Source organism: Podarcis muralis, chromosome 2 (genome assembly GCF_964188315.1).
Source record: "Podarcis muralis chromosome 2, rPodMur119.hap1.1, whole genome shotgun sequence".
NCBI classification, from domain to species: domain Eukaryota; kingdom Metazoa; phylum Chordata; class Lepidosauria; order Squamata; family Lacertidae; genus Podarcis; species Podarcis muralis.
In genome coordinates, this window is record NC_135656.1 from 48,300,767 (window position 1) to 48,320,644 (window position 19,878).

The following is a 19,878-nucleotide window of genomic DNA, read 5'->3' on the forward strand; positions in this document are numbered from 1 at the left end:
TATGTATCCTTTCTAGAAAGAAACCTGGAAATGCTTTTGCTGATTATTTCTCACTGAGGTTCTCTTGGGAATCCTGATAATAAATAAATGACACTAACAGATTGCACACTGTCGCTCAGAAGCACTTCCCCGCCCCCAGGAGAATTGATTTTTAATAACAATGTAGATGACATGTGGTGAGGGTTGTTGCTGACACCAGAGTTTTGTAGACTATAATAAATCAAATAAATCTGGAGGCTTCCAAATGCACAGAACTCAGAAAGAGAGACACTCATTCATGCGTCATTTCACTTTTGCACAGATGTGGAAGAGCTCCCACCCTTTTTCTCACTCCTATTTTTCTTAGAGCAAAAGCCTCTTCCCACTCCTGTTTCTCTTAGAGCAAATGCCTGTTCCAAGATATGATGAAGCAAGTCTTCTAAGCAAGACAGTATCTGCATTTATAAAACTGGGCCTGAGTTTGTACCATTTTTCTGCCATGTCCTGAAAAATATAGGTAATTTTGATTTGCTCATAACTTAACATTTGCACAATTGCATATAAAAAAGGTTATCATATGCTACTATATCCTAGAATTGAGAACCTTGATATACAAATAATATACTAGTCAAGACTTCATAGCATTTCTCAAATGATGAGAAAAAGAGTCACCAGCTAATGTACAGAAATTCACTGTGTGTGAAGTTTGCCCTCAGCATAACAGACTAACATACTGCCTCATCAGCAGGCAGATTACTGGTTTCATCCTGCTGTACGCAATCTTCAACTCACCCTTGTCTCCTTTCACATGTCCCCAACAATGCCTATGAATATCTCAGAGTGGCACATTGCCTGGTGTGCCAGAAAGAAGGAGAAAGGAAGCTTTTAGAAACATGTAGGAAGTGCATCCCATGTGCTTCTGGAAGTTTATGCTCCATTTATTACTTGGAAGTGATGAACCTCCTTGCAGAAAATAAGAGCAGCTACTGCAAATATGAATGATCTATTTCCTATAGTCCCTTCTCTATTCCTAGAACAGGCACATACAGAACTGTACTGGAGCCAGCCAAGAAGGGAAAGAGAAACTTATAGGTTCAAAATCCTTGCACCTGATCCTAGACTGGACTTCTGGCAATGCTAGATATCAGCCACTGCCATACCGCATAAGAACATGTATGTTTTAATACAGGGGTTGGGGACCTGTGGCTATTCAGATGTTGCCAGACCTCAGCTCTCAGAGCATTGGGCCAGTCTGCATTTCAAGCATCTTCAAAATAAATAATCATCTTAAAGCTCAAAAGGATCTCGCTCTCTACACAAAAATCCAATATCCCCCTTGAACAGTGGTTACAGGCTATTTTACATCTCAGTGCAAGTACATTGAAACTAATTGTCTGGAAATGAGCGTGATGTGGTGACTCAAGTGAAAGCCATCTGCTCGTTAAAAATCTTGCTGTTACCTGCAGCCTCTTAAACTATAACCCAGCCACAGTGAACAAGCAATACTTACAACACCCTGAGAGACTTAAGCCCGTTGAACGCATGGACTGGGATACACTTCAGCTTATTGTAGCTCAGGATCCTGGGATAATAAAAGAACACAGGTTGCATTACTTCGTCATTGATTCACTGAAGCAAAAGCAGAACAGAAATCAGAATTCATTAACTTAGAAACATTAAATGCTTAGTTAATGCAACTGATCTCACACTGAACAGCAATTACAGTGCATGCCAGAACTACTAAGTACTTACAGTGTTGATAGCTGTGTCATATTACTGAAGGTGTAATTGGCCAGCATGCTGATGCTGTTGTTGCTTAAGTCACTGAAGAAAAATACACAAAATAAAGGTCATTGATGCAATGAAAATAAGTCTTTTCTTAAAGTTAGCTCAAAGTTCAAGTTGTTTCAAAGCAAATAAATCAACAAGGACCAATTATCTAAGAATGTAATGCTGTAAGAAAACCAAACCAAATACTGTAAAAAGTAGAAAATTTTATTATTGAAATTTCAAACAAAGTTACGCTGGCAACTCCTCCATGTGCCTGGTGCAGAGATTGCCAACCTTTTTTGACCAGTGAGAATGCTTTAAATTTAGAGCAAGTTGTATTGAGGTTGTAATGGGGAGTGTGGCATAACACAAAATTAGAGACCCCTGATAAATTTTTGTTTATCTTGGGAAGTCAGCCTACCATGGGGAGTTCTACTGGTCTTGAATGTGGAGATCATACAATATTGATTTTACATGCATTTACCAATACTTCTGCTGCCTAATAGCAACAGGGAGCATTCCTTAGCACCAGGAAAAATATACAAGGTAGCCACATAAGTTTCTAAGATGACTAGTGAAATATACTTGGAGTCGAGAGTGGATTTCCTGCTCTTTATTCAGCTCATAGTGGTGAGGAGGAATGGAAGTTCCCCCAGAATGTCTGCCTTATATACATTATTTACACAATGGGCCCCACGTGATTGGCTAATTCTGGGATTCTCCTGTAGGCCAATCAGGTTGTGGATTCACTTCCACCTGGAGCTGGATTGGGTGGCTCCTGTGGACCAATGAGACTACGGCATTCTGGATCCTATTGTTCTACGACCAATCAGACTGCTACATTTTGGATCTATTCAACTCAGTACATAACACCTAGAGACTGACTTTATTTTTAAATGGAAGTCCAAAGCAACTGCCCAGGGGCACCAGTGAAAGCCATCATGGATGCTATGCTGTTCACATGTATTTCTGCTGTGAGCCGCCCTGAGATCTTCAGATCAAGGGCGGTATAGAAATTTAATAAATAATGTCTGGCAACTCTTGGTACCATAAGTCGTTATGGTAATATATTGCTGTACAGCAACACATAACATGTCCCAACATGATAGAAAGGAACAGTGCTTTTTTATGGCACTACTCAACGGTATGCAGCACCAGCACCATTTTTTCCTAGGAAAAAAGCACTGGAAAGGAAGGGCTGGCTCCAAATTCTGAGATACTTACATTAGTGTCAAGTGTCTGAACAGGGAGAGTTCCTTTGGCACAGCAGGTAAATGGTTTCCTTCCAGATATCTGAAAGCAATATATATTGAAAATAGTTATAGGCTACATCTGCGAATGTCCAACCAGAAACTATCATAATTGTGAGTTTATGTTAAATACTTTAAGCAGGTTTAATTGTAAATGATGGTTGTAAATTCCCAACTACACCAAAATATGTTTCCAGCCAGTTCAATAAGGTCAGAATGTGTATACTGATACAAATATGCATCCAGTTGCACAATTTCAACCACTGCTTATCCAAAAGCGTATTTCTGCATAGTGATAGCCATCATCAAATCAGATGTCTATGTCAGTGTATGTGAAAGCAAAGCCAAAATTCTATTGTTAGATTGCAGTGATTGGGGCGGGGGGCTTGTATCTATATAAGACCATTTGGGTTCTTTTAAAACTTCTTCTTCCAGGGTCTTTCTGGAACATGTCAAGTTAAATCAGTTTTGTACTACCTCTGCCAAACACACATTATTTGTTTTGACAGCATCAATTTGCAGTTTGTGTCCTATGGACCCCTTCAAAATCCTGGCTGGTAATAAAGATATAATGTGACATCAAAATTAGTCTAGTTTAACATAAAAATTAGGTTTTTTTAAAGCAATGTAAAAATAAAAGCTATTGGGATGCACCAGACTCCACAACGTTAACTTTATTTTTTAGAACATAAAAGCACATATAGAGAGCAGTGCCAGTATATGTTTTGTTAGGGGAAACAAACTTGTGACATGTAATTTGGGGAAAGATACAACCCAAAAATTAGGCAATTCTTACTGGGCTACCAGGAAGCCCAGGAGAAAAGGAGAAATCTAAAATGCCTAGGTTCAAAGCTGAGATTATAGTAAGTAATGGAAGTACAGTGGTACCTCCGTTTGTGCACAGGATCCATTTCGGAGCTCCGGTCAGATCCTGAGGTGTGTGTATCCGGAGGTGCATGTGCACGTAGAGCACTTCTGCACATGTGAGCACAGCAAAGCCCGGAAAAATACTTCCGGGTTAGCCGCGTACATATCCCGAAGGGTACATAACTGGAGGTGAACCTAAGTAGAGGTACCACTGTAGTTCCTTGTAACCCAATCCTCTAATGCAGTAGCCTCAAATCTTTGCTACCACGGACCACCTGAAATTTGCTGAGGGTCTTGGAAGACCAAATTATTTTTCTGTCTAGTGTAGCAATTGTGATTCTATAGAATTTAAATCGTAATACAATAAAATACAATATAAGAAATAAAAGAAGCAATAAATACCGTACATATTTTAAAATCAGCACTAACTTCCAATGCAATGGAAAGCCATAGACATGTCACAGACATTGAATGAAGCTTGTGGATGACTGGTGGTCAATGGACCACAGTTTGGGAATCCCTATTCTAATAGGCAGTGGTGGAGTTAGTTACACAGAAACCCCACCAGTTTATATGTGTTAAAAGTCGGAGTTTGCTAGGGTTTTTTTTTTTTGCCCTCGTTTAGTTTGTAAAAGGATTTGAAAGTAAAGTAAAAGAGTGCATCTCTAAAAGAAAGGGTACTAGGAGTAATACTGGAGTAAGTAAATACTGGAGTAAGTAAATATTAGATGTATTGATGGAGTGGCTTGCTTGAATATCCCTTTTCTTCTTTCGTAAATCAGTGAGCTTACAGGAAAATACTAGTTTGCTTTTTTTAAAAAGAAAATTAGTGAATACAAAAATAATCTTTTCCAGAAACCTGAAATAAACTCATTTACCTCTTCTAGAGAGCACATTAACAAAGAAGGGGGAGGATCGCTTATGTCCTTGCTATAAGGTTGTGCTTAATTAAAGCTACTAAAAAGAACTCCAAATGCAAATTGACCTCATTAGAATTATTTCTGCCCTCTGACTGCAAACTGCTCATGCAGGCAATATTTCAATAACACATCAGAAGCTGACTCAGTCTAGCTGTGTTAATCCATACAACCATTTACTTTAACTGCTTAGTAAAACTGTAAAATGAATACACAATGACTGATAATAACTGAGGCAGCAATATTTAAGAATTAAATGCAAAGTCAGATATTATTAAATCTGTATTTAAATTTTACAAAATAAATTATTGTAAATGGGTGCCTCGAAAACATAAGTAGGAACAGGCAATTACATTTTTCATGTGATTATACACATGATCTGGCAGTGCCAAATTTTTACCCTCCAACATATTTAAGGGAATTGTATGTTTTTGAAGGGTGTAAGAATGATGCCCCAAGCCTTTTCACTTTGCTCTTTTCAAGCTTGTTCATAGCTGATCTACTGCACCTTCAGCAGCACTTTAAAATTTTAATAGGGTTTCTTTTCCCTTCATGACCACAGCAAATTAGGACCATTCAATGAGTAACGATGTCTCAGAGCCAATCAGATACGGCTATGTGTTGGCATCACTGAGGGCATTGCCTTACTCTGAAGCTATGATATAGCTCTTAGTTATGCCAGAATGCACACTGGAAAGTGCATTAAATCATGCTTCCCATTGAGAGCAGTATAATGCAGATCTGCAGTCAGGTGTGCATTCCAACAGTTCCTAATTTGCCACATGGCACTGAGAAGGTTTCATTGCCAAAGTGCAGCACAGAAAAACAGGGAGCACTGGTTTAGTTGCCAAGGCAAAGGGGACTTGTCCTCTTTTTACCAGCTGAAAATGTCCTTCTGAGTGCCCTTAAAAAGTAATTGCAAATTAGAGAGGTGCTTTTTTGAGAAGAACAAAAATGTTCGTGAAACTCTTTCCTGACCCAGTTCAGCTCACCTTTAGATTGTACAGTATATTGCCTAAATAATAATTTATCTTGCTTACTGTGACATGCAAAGTGAGCCGCTGAAATTTACACGCATTTGGGTAAAAGTTGCAATTTCATCAATCTAAATTAATTTGTTATTTTTGAAATAATTGCATACAGCAAGTGTACAGCAATCTCAGGAGAAACAAGGATTCCAGTGCCAATTTTCATCATGGCTGCTTATTGTGAAGCCAATTTTCTGAAACCTGTGAGAATTTCATTACTCTATGCATTGCTTCATAGAGCTGACCATTTGATATTGCTGTTCGGGATTTGAAATGCAGCTTACATATTTTAATGCAGTGACCATTAAAATAGATCAGGGGTAGGTACCAAAGGCCCGGGGGCCGGATGCGGCCCAATTGCCTTCTCAATCTGGCCCGCGGATGGTCCGGGAATCAGCGTGTTTTTACATGAGTAGAATGTGTCCTTTTATTTAAAATGCATCTCTGGGTTATTTGTGGGACATAGAAATTTGTTCATTCCCCCCTCCCCCCAAAAATATAGTTTGGCCCCCCACAAGGTCTGAGGGACAGTGGACTGGCCCACGGTTGAAAAAGGTTGCTAACCCCTGAAATAGATAATCATTTGAGAGAATAATGAAAACACCACAATGAAAAAGATTTTCAACCACAGTGTGCTATGTGAGGTGCAGTTTTATTTTAATGGAAACCAGTACAGGGCCATGCAAGGTTTCTGTTGAATTGTTTGGTTGCCATTGATGTTAAAGGGGAAATTCTCTCTATTTCAAATTAACAGGTAGTATATAAATAGCAGCTATTATCCAGACAGTACAGGTCTCTAAATCTACAAACTGATTTCTCTAGCATCCATTCAGCTTCACACTTATGATTTTCATCAGCAGTAATGACAGAATACTGCAGCATCAGTCAGCACTCAGTTTATAGTAATGATGTAAGCTGCTCAGTTTTCTCTTCTGAATGTGCCAGACCTAACTATATGGATGCAAAAAGGATTCAAAAGAAATGCAGTGGCAAAAAGAGAGAGTTATTCTTCATTATTGTGAACTGCAGCAAAACAGAGTCCCACCCCCACCCTTCGTTAAAGCACATTCCTGCATTCCTAGTAGCATATGCATTTGGTTGTTGAGAAAACTATGAGCACAAAAGAACAAATTATGGTTTTCCCCACAACAGGCAGACAAGCAAAGCAGCCATGATGATGATGATGATGATGATGATGATGATGATGATGATGATGACTTTCTGGAAGTTGTCACTATATATAAAACACTGCTGAAGCAAACTGCCTGAATTCTGTATCAGGCATTGGTGAAGCATCCTATAAGATTACATGGGGTCCATCCCATATAACACAGTATATTGTACAGTCATGGAAAAGTAATCATGTCTACAGTGTCTACAGTCTTTCTCAGAACAATAGTTAATATGGTGATTACAGACTTAGCTTAAACTACTGCTTTGGACAGGGGTAGGGGATCTGTTGCCCTCCAGATCTTGTTGGACTACAATTCCATCATTCCTGACTGTTGGCCATGCCAACTGGGGGCTGATGGGAGTTGGAGTCCAGTAATGTATGGAAGGCCACAGCTTTCCCACCTCTGTGAGGGACAAAAAAATGTCAACCCCGGTACATAAAATTACAAAGTGGGAAAAGAGAATTTTTTTACTCTTTTCATAATACCAGAACTTTGAGTCTTAGCAACAACAACAAAAAACAACCCAGAAAGTATTTCATAACACAATAAATACATGACGTATGGGATTTAACTATCATAAGAAATGATGATGGCTGCTAGAGTATATTTTTTTAAAGAGTTAGATGTATTTTTAGAGCTGCTATCAGCCAGGATATCTAATAGCAAGATCCATGCTCAGAATAATATATTATGAATACTAAATACTGGGGATAAACAATGTGGCTCCCTAGATGCTTCTGGATAGCCACTGCATGAAATAATATGCTAGACTAGATGGGTTTGATCCATTCTGTTGTTTAGATTGGGTTCAGGGAAACATGCTAAGTGTGAAAAAGAGAGTAGCTAAGAGATGAAGGTAAAGAGATGTGTAATTAGGCAGCAGTGAAATAAAGGAGAGTAACTGAGAGATGTGGTGAAGTGAGAGAACTGGAGATAGAAAACTGCACTATGGGATGTCTACTATGAAGTGTTATTAATAAAATGGTGATATTAATAGAAATTGCTTGGCAGACAAATGCAAAAAAGTGATTCCAATATGACTTTGACTCATGTACCTAACCAACCAATACAGTGGTACCTCGGGTTAAGTACTTAATTCGTTCCGGAGGTCCGTTCTTAACCTGAAACTGTTCTTAACCTGAAGCACCACTTTAGCTGATGGGGCCTCCCACTGCTGCCGCGGCGCCGGAGCACGATTTCTGTTCTCATCCTGAAGCAAAGTTCTTAACCCGAGGTAATATTTCTGTGTTAGCGGAGTCTGTAACCTGAAGCGTATATAACCCGAGGTACCACTGTACATCTTTGACATTGCCAACTGTCAATTCCAATACAGTATTTTACAATGGTGACAATTCATTTTATTTTTTGTTTAATTTGTTCAGGACTTCTGAATGCTGCCTGATAACATAAAGTTCTCAGGGTGACTTACAAATAACACATTTAACTGTGCATCAAGTCATATGATATGTGGGCCAACCATCCTCTCCCAAACTGATCAATGTTCTAAACTCAGGAGTGAGAGTAGCAGTTTCAGTTCATGATTAAGATAGGAATATACAAATTTGGATTTGGATTTTTAACACATTAGATATCTATTCTTAACATATTTAAGTACTTTTGGCTTGTGGTTTGAATTAAGTCGCTATGAATAAAGAGATAAAACATTTCAAAAAAAAGATTTGGATGAAAAGGGGGAAAACTGTTACATGCTTACAAATTACTACACAGCATATAAGACTAGATTGGTAGATTGGGTGTTGGAGGCAATGTGCCTCAGTGCTGCCATCCCTATCTCTGGGACCAATTTCAGAGAGTGGCATTTTCAGAGAGTGGCATTTCCAAGGCCCCTGGCAGTTATGTTGTGGGTTGTACCCAATGCTGTTTAACATATATGTGAACTGGTTGAACATCTATGTGAAGTAAAGTCGTTTCTTAATCTTAATCTTGGGCTCCACAGATGATGTTCGGCTACAATTCCCATAATCCCTAACCACTGGTCCTGCTAGCTAGGGATGATGGGAGTTGTAGTCCAACAACATCTTGATGCCTAAGGTCAAGAAAGGCTGCTTTAGGGTATTTGGAGAATGGTGTCGCCACTATGCTACCACCCAATGCTATTTCTGTTCAACATCTAAGTCATATGTGGTTGTGGTTGTGCAAGTCCTAGGATAGTATTTAGGACGAACCCCAGCAAATTAGAAGCCTTGTGGGCAAGTGGTTGTTTCCGGGTCTGGGATATCACTCAGTGGCCTGTTCAGGCACTGACAATCCTGACTCGGGCACTGAGAACTGCAAGAATGGACAACTACAATGCACTTTATGTGAAGTTGCCCTTAAGGTTGACCAGAAACTGCAGCAGGTGTAGCATACAACGGCTAGGCTGGTGAGTGGTGCAACTTTACACCAGCATGCAACATCTCTATTAAAAGAACTGCACTGGGCCAAGTTTACAGTTTTGTTATTAATTTACAAAGTTTTAAACAACCTACATTTCTAGATTCCTTGATACCAAACTTGAAAGCAAATCTAGCTGTACAATAACACATATTTCCTCTGGGAATTCAACTAGACCTAGAAGTATGCTCTAGGATACAGAATTTCAGCATGTGAATCTACAGGGGAAAATGTGATGTGTTTCTACATTGCCCTGGGTACACAAATTCATGGTGGGGGGGGGGGGGTAGGCAGCTGATCCACAACATTCATTTAAAGCATATTTATTCAGCATAAATTTGAAGCATATGGCTTCTCCCAAAGAATCATGGGAACTGCATCTTGTAACTGCTCTGAGAGGGTGAAACTACATTCCCCACTTTGGGGGGAAGTAATGTGCTTTAAATGTGCATTGCATGTGCTTTAAATGTATGGTGTAGATCTGCCCTCAGTTCACTACTGCTGGAGAAAGAGTACTATTTTAAGTATTACTTTAGCATTTTGCTATGGTGAAACTCTACCTGCTGCAGAATGAAATTTTCCATCTGTCTGTGTATCCATTTCAGTGTAACATTATTTAGGACCTGTTGCAGTAAAAGATTTCCTGTTGTATGGATATTCTGGAACTTTATATACAGCTCTAATTTACTAGGTCTTGTTAGATGTATGGCAGGCTTTTTATTAAAATGTAATGTATAAACATGCATGATTACATTTTAATAAAAAGCATTTCAGCTGAACATGTTTGTCACACAGCGGATGCGATTTTCTCTTGGCAAATGGAAGTTTATAAATGCAAGGCTCCACAGCATTCATTAATATGCTACTAAATAAATCCTCCCCTTTATTATTGGAACTATGTCAGAATGCCAGATCAAGCCAGTCAGAGAGAAAGACAGATGGGATGCCAGAGAAACTCTCTAAAACACTGCATCAGCTATCGGCAAAAGCATGCTATCCACACATCAATATTAGTTACTACTCTGAAGTTTAAGATGGAGGAGAGAGAGCTAGAATATTAGATACAGACCCTGTATAAGAAAGCAGATGCACAAGTATCATTTGCAGAATGAAGTATGAAGCTCAGTCCTTTCTTATTTTGTGGCAAATGCTGCTAGCAAAACTACTACCAGCATTGCTTTCATGAGACATATCATGGAAGTCACACCTGTCTCTCTCAAAAAAAGAAAATGGAATGTTGGTGCATTATTTTGGACAGAAATGGAAAGCATCCAAAGGCATATTTGGAGTTTGTGAATCTTTCACTGGTCAACACATGTATTACCTTCTGACATCTTAAAACACAAGTATGACTCTATGCAGGAAGTGGGTATAAAATAACTAAATTTAAAAGTGACTTCCTGAGCACAATTTTCTAATATAGAAAATAAAAACATGAAAATGAAATTAGATTCACTGGCCTCTATGGTAGTAAAAGTGTGCAAACTCCCCCGCCTCCCCACACAGTACTGATCCCTAGGACTCAGAAAACCCAAATGACTTTTAAGGACTTCTAAGAGCATAAGGAGAGCTCTGCCAGTGGTCAACCAGGTGCTCATGACAAGCCTGAAAGCAGCACTCCTCCCGAGCCCATTCCTAGCAACTGGTGTTCAGAATAAAACTTGTTCCGGTGGTGGAGGCAGAGCACAGGCATCATGGCCTACAGCCGCTGATATCCTTATCCTTCATCAGTTTGTCTAATCCTCTTTTAAAGCCATCCAAGCTGGTGGCCTACATCTTGTGGGATTGAATTGCATAGTTTAACTATGCGCTATGTGAAGGAATACTTTCTTTAGTTTGTCTTGAATCTTCAAACTCTTCAAACACTTAGCTTCATTTATATAACTGCATTGTGATATTGACAGTTTCATTTCAGTCCCTTTCCTAATGATCCTTACCATGGAATCCATCTTTTTCACAGTTGCCATGCACTAGGGTCAACATCTTCATTGATCTCTCCATGACAGCCCTCACACCTCCTTCCCAGTGCCACTGCCCCAGGAGCTGCTTCCTCTTCCCTGCCTAGGGCCACCAAAAAAGGCCTCAAGGGCCACAGGCGGCCCACGGGCCGCATGTTGGATTACTGTGTCCCAAAACTACAGCTTCCCAACTTATATAATATGGGAAATTCAATCAATAAAATTTCCCTTAGGTTTAACTGGAATAAGAATTAGTTGTTTTGACATTCCACTGGTAGCAATTGCACCAGGGCTGGATTTAGATGAAGAGAGGCTCTAGGCTACTCCACTTGTGAGGCCCTTCCCCATCCCCCACCCTCACGGCTAGAGCGAAGCCAAGGATGATGACAGTATTTAAAATTCGGGTGAAGGCCTGGCCAGGGTGATTGTCCTCTCATATGCCTGCTGGGATTGACAAGGCATCTGACCCTCACCTGAATCTCATAACTCTCCTGACAGGTGATTTGGTCTGCAGACAGAGTGTGGAAATAAAGGATGAGATTGCCCACCAGATAGATACCAGTGTTTTTGTTACAATCCCCTTCTCAATTAAGTAATCAGTTTTAATTTAGAATTTAAATTCTCAAAACTTTCTTATTTGTTAATTCGAGCAAGTAAACTACTGCTCTCACTTCATTACAAACAGTATTTCTACCTGCAACACACTTGAGCAAACTTGCTCCTCTTCCTTTCACAGATATTTTGTTGCCATTTGCAACTGTAGCTGCCTCTGATTAGTTATCATTTAACTCTTGGGGGAAATAATTAGCATCACACATCATAACTTGATATTGCTGGATAGTTTTGATGAACTGCAAAAGTATTTTTAGTTTGCTTTCTGTTGCCACCCTGGAACTTTTCTTTATTAGTGCCACTTTTTTTGTATGATTCTTTGCAAATGAAGGAAAACAACTTTTCTGCTTGTATATGTTGATAATATAATTTTGGTTACTGAGAACAAACAAGGTTGTACAAAACCAAGATTGAGTGCAAGCCTGGCCAGGACATAGGCATCCTGACTGTGACAAAGGTGACCTGTGTGCTTGCTTGCTTGCTTAACAGCTGTTGGGAACTTCAAGGTCCCTGTTCTCCCTTCTTATGGTCTTTGTACTGGACCTGAAGACTCCAATAGAGAACATTCCATGTCAAGAGGGAGGGCAAGTGGGCACCCTATCAAATGACAGGACAAGAGCTACCCAGAGCAGGGCCTTTTCACTGGTGGTGCCCATTGTATACTTTGCTCTTCCCAGACCTGTTCTCTTTTGGCCTATATTTTGGAGCTTTATAATTTAGGAAGACTTTGGAAGAACTGGTTGAAAAGTCTTATCAGTCGCTGACGTATGAGCAGATTTTATTTCCTGCTTTTCTGCGCTTCTGGTGCACCAGGGTTTACACCAGCGTAATAGAGTTGGCCGGGATGCCAGAAGGGATACAATTTATGAGCTTTCTCCATTATCTGCACAGCAGGGGCTGTTCAGTCCACATTGCAAAGGCTGAGCTGAAGCGCTCCCTGCTGGTTACCTGCTTTCAGCAATAGGGGTCGCTGTTTGGTAGTACCCAATTGGTTAGCGGTCAGATTCTAGAGCTCCCTATTGGTGGCACCAATTGTATTCACAAAATACAGAGTCCATTCATAAAACACAGTGTTCATTCATAAAGCAGTAACATAAATCTCCATTGCTAAATATTTGGTGTAAATTTCAGTGGTTGAACATACAGGTTTATGGCCATGCTGTAATGTAGTGCTTATGCCACTGTGAATAAAAGGTGGCTGGGCTCATTGTCTCAGGGTTTTGGGGGTGTGTGTGAGAGAGGTGTCAAAACTAATTTCCAATAAGTGGGCCCCCCTTCATTTCCATAACAAGTCCTTGAGTCTGTACTCTGAATAGTGACACCAGGAACCTAGAAGGTGCAGAGCTTGTCAGTCCAACCCCTGCACAGTCTCATCAGGGCTGACCTTAAGGCAATTGGGCCAAATTGGGCCCCACGTGCTGTTCCTAAGGGGGCCCCTGCACCAGGGCAATCTATATGGATTTTATTTATATCTATAAGATTTTGCAGACTTTGGCTGTGAACTGGGGCCCCACAAAAAACAACAACTAAAGTTGGGCCCCACTTCTTCAAATTGGGCCCCATTGGCTAGCCCTGAGTCTCATAGTTGCTGGGCCTGAGTTGCCCTGCCCTTGCATGAAGTCTTGAGTTTGAAATTTTGGGAGAGGGGAGACTGCGGCACTGGGGAGAGGGCAGGATGGCGAGCCCCCCTAGATTTAGAGGCAAAACAAGTTGTCCTGCCCTCACATGAAGTATTGGGTTTGCAATTTTGGGAGAGGGGAGACTGCGGCACTGGGGAGTGGGCAAGCTGGTAAGGCCCCCTAGATTTAGAGGCCCTATGCTTCAGCAGCCTATACATAAATCCGAAACTGAGTTGCACCCATGTAATCTAAGCTAGTCTTGGCAGCCTTAGGAGTAAAACAACAGAGCCTCTGATATTTTCTGCCTTCCACCTATGCAGTGAAGATGACACTTCATGCAGTTCACATGTTGAAAAGGTATTCCTCACTTTTCAGTGATATATTCTGCAGACACTCTCACCTCACATACCACAGAACCAATAAATCACATATTTCAAGCAATTTTGAATTCTAAACATGTTCACATGGAGAAACTAACAGGGAAAACCTCTACTACTTGGCTGCCACTTTCCCCTTTTTAGTGCCTTTCCACAGAAAACCACATTCTGAAATGAGATACAAACAAGAAGCTGCCCTCACCTCCTGCAAATCTACTTTATAATTTAATCTAATTGCCTGTTATTTTAGCCATTTTATTAGCATCAGAGTAAATAATCCCATTTTACTTTCAAATGTTACTCTTCTTCTTTTTTAAAAAATGTCAACCAGCAGGGATAATTAGCCTACAAATGATTATGTTGGGAATACATTTTCAATAGCTCATTCAAGTGGGCAATTGTGAACATGCTCCCTTCCTGCTGAAAAAGCAGCACAGAACATTCAATATTTAACTTGTTAATTTCACCTGATATATTCAGAAAGAACAAGAAGGTAGCAAAAGACCTAGGTGTCAAAATTACACCATTCTAGATGTCTTTCATTCCTAATGAGGCATTTAAAAAATCTGTAACCACCACACTTAAAATAAAATGCAAAACTATGCTATAAAGAACTTGGGAGAGAAGACTGAAAGGCAAAACAACAGTCCCAATCCCAAACTTTGATAATTTTCTATCCAAATACTTGAACTTCAGTAGCTCATATTGAAATTTATACCCATACTCTGAGCCACTGTTTTGAATCTGGCACTGGTTGGTGGGCCTGAGTGTTTTAGGCTTTTAAAAAACTGCCTTTCTGAAGGCTGCCCATCCCAAGCAATTTAATTTATATTGCCAACTCTTTATTGCAAATGAAATTCTTGAAAATATGGCTTACAGTTCTGTCACATCTTTGGGGACACCTTTAGGCAGGAAACGCAACCCTTTGTTACTGCAGCGAACTACTGAATCCACACAAGTGCATTGTTCTGGACAACGGGGAGAAAAATGACAGCTGCTTTCAGTATTACCTATGAAGAGAGAGAGAAAAGTGCAAAAAGGTAAGGTCAGAAAGAGATGACAGGAACCTGAGATCTTTCACTTCTACAATAACAGCTCACCTCTTATAAAACTGTGATATCTCCAGGGCTGTCTTAAGCATATCTGGCACCGTGGTGCAAGGATCCCTCTGGAGCCCCCCACCCACACGTTTCCCTCTGGGTGGGCAGCAGCTAGAGGGCAGCTCCTCCGGCAGGGAGGAGGCACCAGGCGTGGCATGGCATGGCGGAGGCGGGCAAGGGTGGCGAGCTGATGCCAGGAGGCGCCGCATCCAGCCTCTACCTCTTCCCTGGCGCCCTCCAGAACTTGGTGCTATGGCACCCTGCGCCACTAGACTCTATGGCTAAGATGTCCCTGGATATCTCGCTAGTAATCATAAATAACTGAGTCAAATGTTAAGTGTCTTCTGAACACTATATGGGGAAGAAATGCAAGCTTACTCAGGCAACATTTCATGCCAATTGGAGTTTTCTATCTTTCTTCTTTCATAAGCAGATGCCTATGCTGGATCAAAAGTCCTTCTGTGCCTATAAGGGCACAAGTTGGATTCACCCTTAGTTATACTGCTGAGGCCTGGTTCACACATGCATTTTTGTCACTCTATTTGTCTATTTACTGTATTCTTCATGATTGGCAGCTAAATGTGTGACTTTGAAAAAAACATTTAATATGATGTGAGATACAGTATGTCAGTTTTTATTTCTTAGTACTGAAAGTATTGATCTGATGTGTAGAGATCTTTCCTATTTCGATTAGTTCAAAAGGGTTCTAGAAGGTTTTTTCTCTTTGTGAAAGAAGGTTTATTTCTATGTGAGAGAAACAGGAATAAGGTTTCTGATATTTGGGTTATTTTTCTGGGAAACGGCATACAGCTGGTTTAAACTGGTTTTGTTATCCTTTCTGTCAAGGTCAAGTTGATTATAATACTAAGACCAGGAGGAGTCTCACTCACTTTCTGTTTTCTGTCTGTTTTAGTGTTCTGTATCTGTATGCTGTAGTGATACGGTTTAGTCTTATAAATCTTTAAGTTTTATTGTTATTTGCTGCAACTGGATTTTTATGGACTGTGCCGATCCTGAATGTACTGGATTTGTGACCATTTATGCTCATTTGCCTTCAGTACCAGTAGAGCTCTGCTGAATGGAGTACAATTGCCTCTAGTCTGTTTTTTTAGAAACTCTGCTACATGTTTAAGTTTTTTCCTCCTCCAGTGCTGGACGACAAGATAACATGAAAATTCTATTTGTGGTGGACTATTTGATGATACAATATATTGATGAATATGCAGTTATGAACCAATCTGAAATATCAGCCTTTCCTGTCTATTATTTTGGTGAAAACTAAGTGCTTTACAATATCATGTGCAGCTTGGTATGGATAATATTTATTTGTTAAAGAGAAGACTCTGAATATGTCACATTCCTTTAAAATATATATATATATATATATATATATATATATATATATATATATATATATATGTGGATTTTTGTTTTTGACAAGTGCAATGAAAAATAAAGGAACAAAATGAGCTAAGCATCCACAATAATTAGAGATCCATCTGCACATGCATAAAAATATCTAGTATTTCCAACATGGGTGATGATTTCTATAAGACAGAGTTTATAAAACAGATTAAACCTCACAACTAGAGAGCAGGAGGCTAGTGTTACAGAATTAAGCCTTTGAAGTTATGAACAATAATGCATGGACCTCTACTCAAACTAGTATGTGGCTTCACAAAGCACCAGGGAAAAAACAAACTGTGGTATCCAAACACATGTCTAGAAATATTTTGTAGAGTATATATTGAATTGGGCCTATAAAAACTGGAATGTTCTGTAATTCAAACAAGGTTGTTGTGAACATTGTAACAAAGAATATAGCCTCTGGTGATTATTCACATACTAGATTTTAACTGCTTTTAGGCATGCACATGGGAGACCAAATTCATCAGATTTTTCCTGTCCTCTCAACACTACTAGTACAGAAGTACCTTCTATTTGAACATAAATTTCAACACTTGATAGGAAGGTACAAGAAATAACTTACATTATGACTGTAAAACTGATAATTTCCATTGATAAGGTAACATTAATGCAGACAAATGAGGAGTTGTAAATGTTAGTTCCAGATAATCCATTGGAAGGGCCCTAAGGCTCTCCCCTATGCAACAGGATCTAAATTTACCCTTACTAAGCTTCATCAGAATTGGTCGAATTTTTAAGCATTTTTAAACCCCCCTCCCAAAAAACAACAACACACAACTTGAACATTAGGAGTTCCAAAACCTAGAAGTTCTATTTCGGTTATTTCTGTATCAGGAAGTTTTTAATGATTGATGTTTCATTATGTTTTACATATACTGTAAGCCACCCAGAGTGGCTGGGGAAACCCAGACAGATGGGTGGGGCATTATTATTATTATTATTATTATTATTATTATTATTATTATTTCTAGATGCTCAGTTTTAAAGTGCAGATATGTAGTGTCATGAAACATTACTTAAAATTCATACAGGTGTCCAGTTCAAAAGCAGTTATTTCCTTTACTATCAAATAGACTAGAGAAAACTAGTCCATACGAGGATGTAAGTTCAAGAAAAATTCCACCAAACAATACATTGGAAGAGCATGTTTATCTATTAATGTGAAAAAAATGAGGTGCCTAAGATGGAAGGATTTTGAATTATATTGCCAAAACCAAATTTCTGGATGCGTTAGGCACTGAGATAGCAATGTTCTCCTATTGACAGGTCAGGTCTTTCAAGCTACTTAAGATATAGCTAATGGTACAGATTTCACCCCAAACTGCGCTGGGGCCTCGTTATTCTGTTTCCAGAAACTGTTCTTACCATCACATGTAAAGTCCTGTGTAGCCACATCCTGAATTGGAATTTCCTTCAAGAAAAATGGTTTCTGGCAACGTGGATTTCCACTGACGATCCTCCTCTTCCTTAACCATTTCCCCAACCATGCCAAGTGGCAGTTGCAGTTAAATGGATTAGACAGCAAATTACTGGATGGGAAATGAGGTAAAATGTAGTGACAGTCATTGCAGAAATCAAGGGATGGATTTTTCAAAAGCAAATTGGCAGTCAGGCAAATGAAGTCTGCTAACTATCTTACAAAGGAAGCTGTATGTCCAATGGCTGCATTTTCTTTTCAAAAATGAGACACTTGAGCAGGAAGCAACTGTTCATCACTCAATGCGCTTTTGTCTATGCTCTACCACTGTTCTCCTGATCAGACACTGACAAATCACAGCCTGCAGGAAAGTAGTCAATCTGTAATATGTTTCAACATGCCACTTACCTGGCTTGTACTCAGGGCCAAACTAAAAATGACATAGAAGATCTGTGAACACGATCTCTTATCAATTTGTTTTTAATTAATTGAAACAAAACAACAGCTACAGTACTGGATCAGTACTGTAATGCTGGGGAAAGGAGACATTCAACCCTTTCCTATGTATTTTCCCAATTTAAATCACCCCCAAAGCTTCTATTTGCCTCATGGTGATAAAATACAGGTAACCTTTAATATGTGTGTTAAAGAATACTTCAATATAGTTTCAATCCAGCTGTTATACGCTAACAGGAATTCAAGCTAACAAATCATGTTAAAAAATATATTGACTGATGGTGTACAAAAGTCTTCCAAATCCTTTTTGGCTAACACAGGGTTTTTTATTAGTAAAATTGGTTGTACACATCATATATCAAAAGCATAACGGAAATGTGCCATCAAGTAAGGTTAAGAGCAGTGAGTAAGAGACATTTAAAAAAACCCCAAAAAACCCCTCACAGGTGTAATTCCACTACTAGAGTTCAAGCCCGGCACTATGCAATGCATTAATGCATAAAACTTCAGTGACATTTTTATTGCCAATGGTTGGGGAGGAAGGGATCAGCATACAGCCATACTAAGATCCTGGGATTCTAATGGTTATGTGAAGATAAGCTCAAATACATCACAAGGGGGGCATGTGACTGCCAGACTCAAAAGCCACAACTAAAAAATAAATGTCAACCTGGTCCCTGGATTTCAAATCCCTATACTGGGCCACTTTTAATGTGTGATGTTCTGTTGGGTTGTTGTTGTTTTCTGTATATTATGTTGGAAGCCACCAAGAGTGGCTGTGGCAATGCAGTCAGATAGGCAGGGTACAATAAATAATAATAATAACTATTATTATGATTATACCATCAAGTTAAGCTGAGAAAAAATGATTTTGAACATTCAAGAAAGACCCTTTCTTATGCTACTAGGCCAGGGGTTGTCAACCTGGTTCCTACCGCCCACTAGTGGGCGTTTCAGGATTCTAGGTGGGCGGTAGGCGGTTCTACGACGCAAGCTAAATCCTCCTTCCATCGAGCACTGGTGGGCCGTGAGGAAATTTTACCATCAAGAAAGATGCATTAGTGGGCAGTAGGTATAAAAAGGTTGACTACCCCTGTACTAGGCTACAATGGATTTCTTTGAACAACATGAAAGTCAAACTGTGGCTTACAGGGAACATGCAAACATGCAGGCTCCTAGAGAGGCATTCACAGACACTTTGCTCTCCCCTGGTTAATTTTTATTTCTGTGCTGCACTGGGCTAAGCCAAACTTTGGTCATAGCTTGTGCTGAGCAAGGAGAGAGCCTGGGTTTGGACAACTTGGTAAGGTAAATATTGGCTTTGCTCAGCACGACAAAGGAGTAAACAGGACCCTTCCAGGAGACCACACATTTACACAGTCTAGGTAAGCTACATTTTGGCTTCACTTGTTTTGTGAACTATGGTAGGCCAATAGTTCTTTCCAGTTACAAGCTATTTATGAATACAGCAAGTATTTATTTTGAAATATTTCCGTATCATACTTGCATTAAAAAGTGTCAAAGTTGGTTT

The 19,878-nt window shown here is 39.6% G+C and overlaps 1 protein-coding gene across 2 annotated transcripts in view; it reads right to left on the reverse strand.

Moving 5' to 3' along the window:
* The window catches only part of SLIT3 (slit guidance ligand 3), a 403,257-nt gene that overhangs the window by 70,244 nt on the left and 313,135 nt on the right, over window positions 1-19,878 (reverse strand). For both annotated transcript variants that reach the window (XM_028717493.2, XM_028717492.2), the window contains exons 19-23: window positions 17,840-18,003; window positions 14,824-14,956; window positions 2,974-3,042; window positions 1,732-1,803; window positions 1,490-1,561 (exon numbers count right to left, since the gene is read on the reverse strand). In XM_028717493.2, the coding sequence (XP_028573326.2) occupies window positions 1,490-1,561; window positions 1,732-1,803; window positions 2,974-3,042; window positions 14,824-14,956; window positions 17,840-18,003 (510 nt within the window). The remainder of the gene's footprint in view (window positions 1-1,489; window positions 1,562-1,731; window positions 1,804-2,973; window positions 3,043-14,823; window positions 14,957-17,839; window positions 18,004-19,878) is intronic.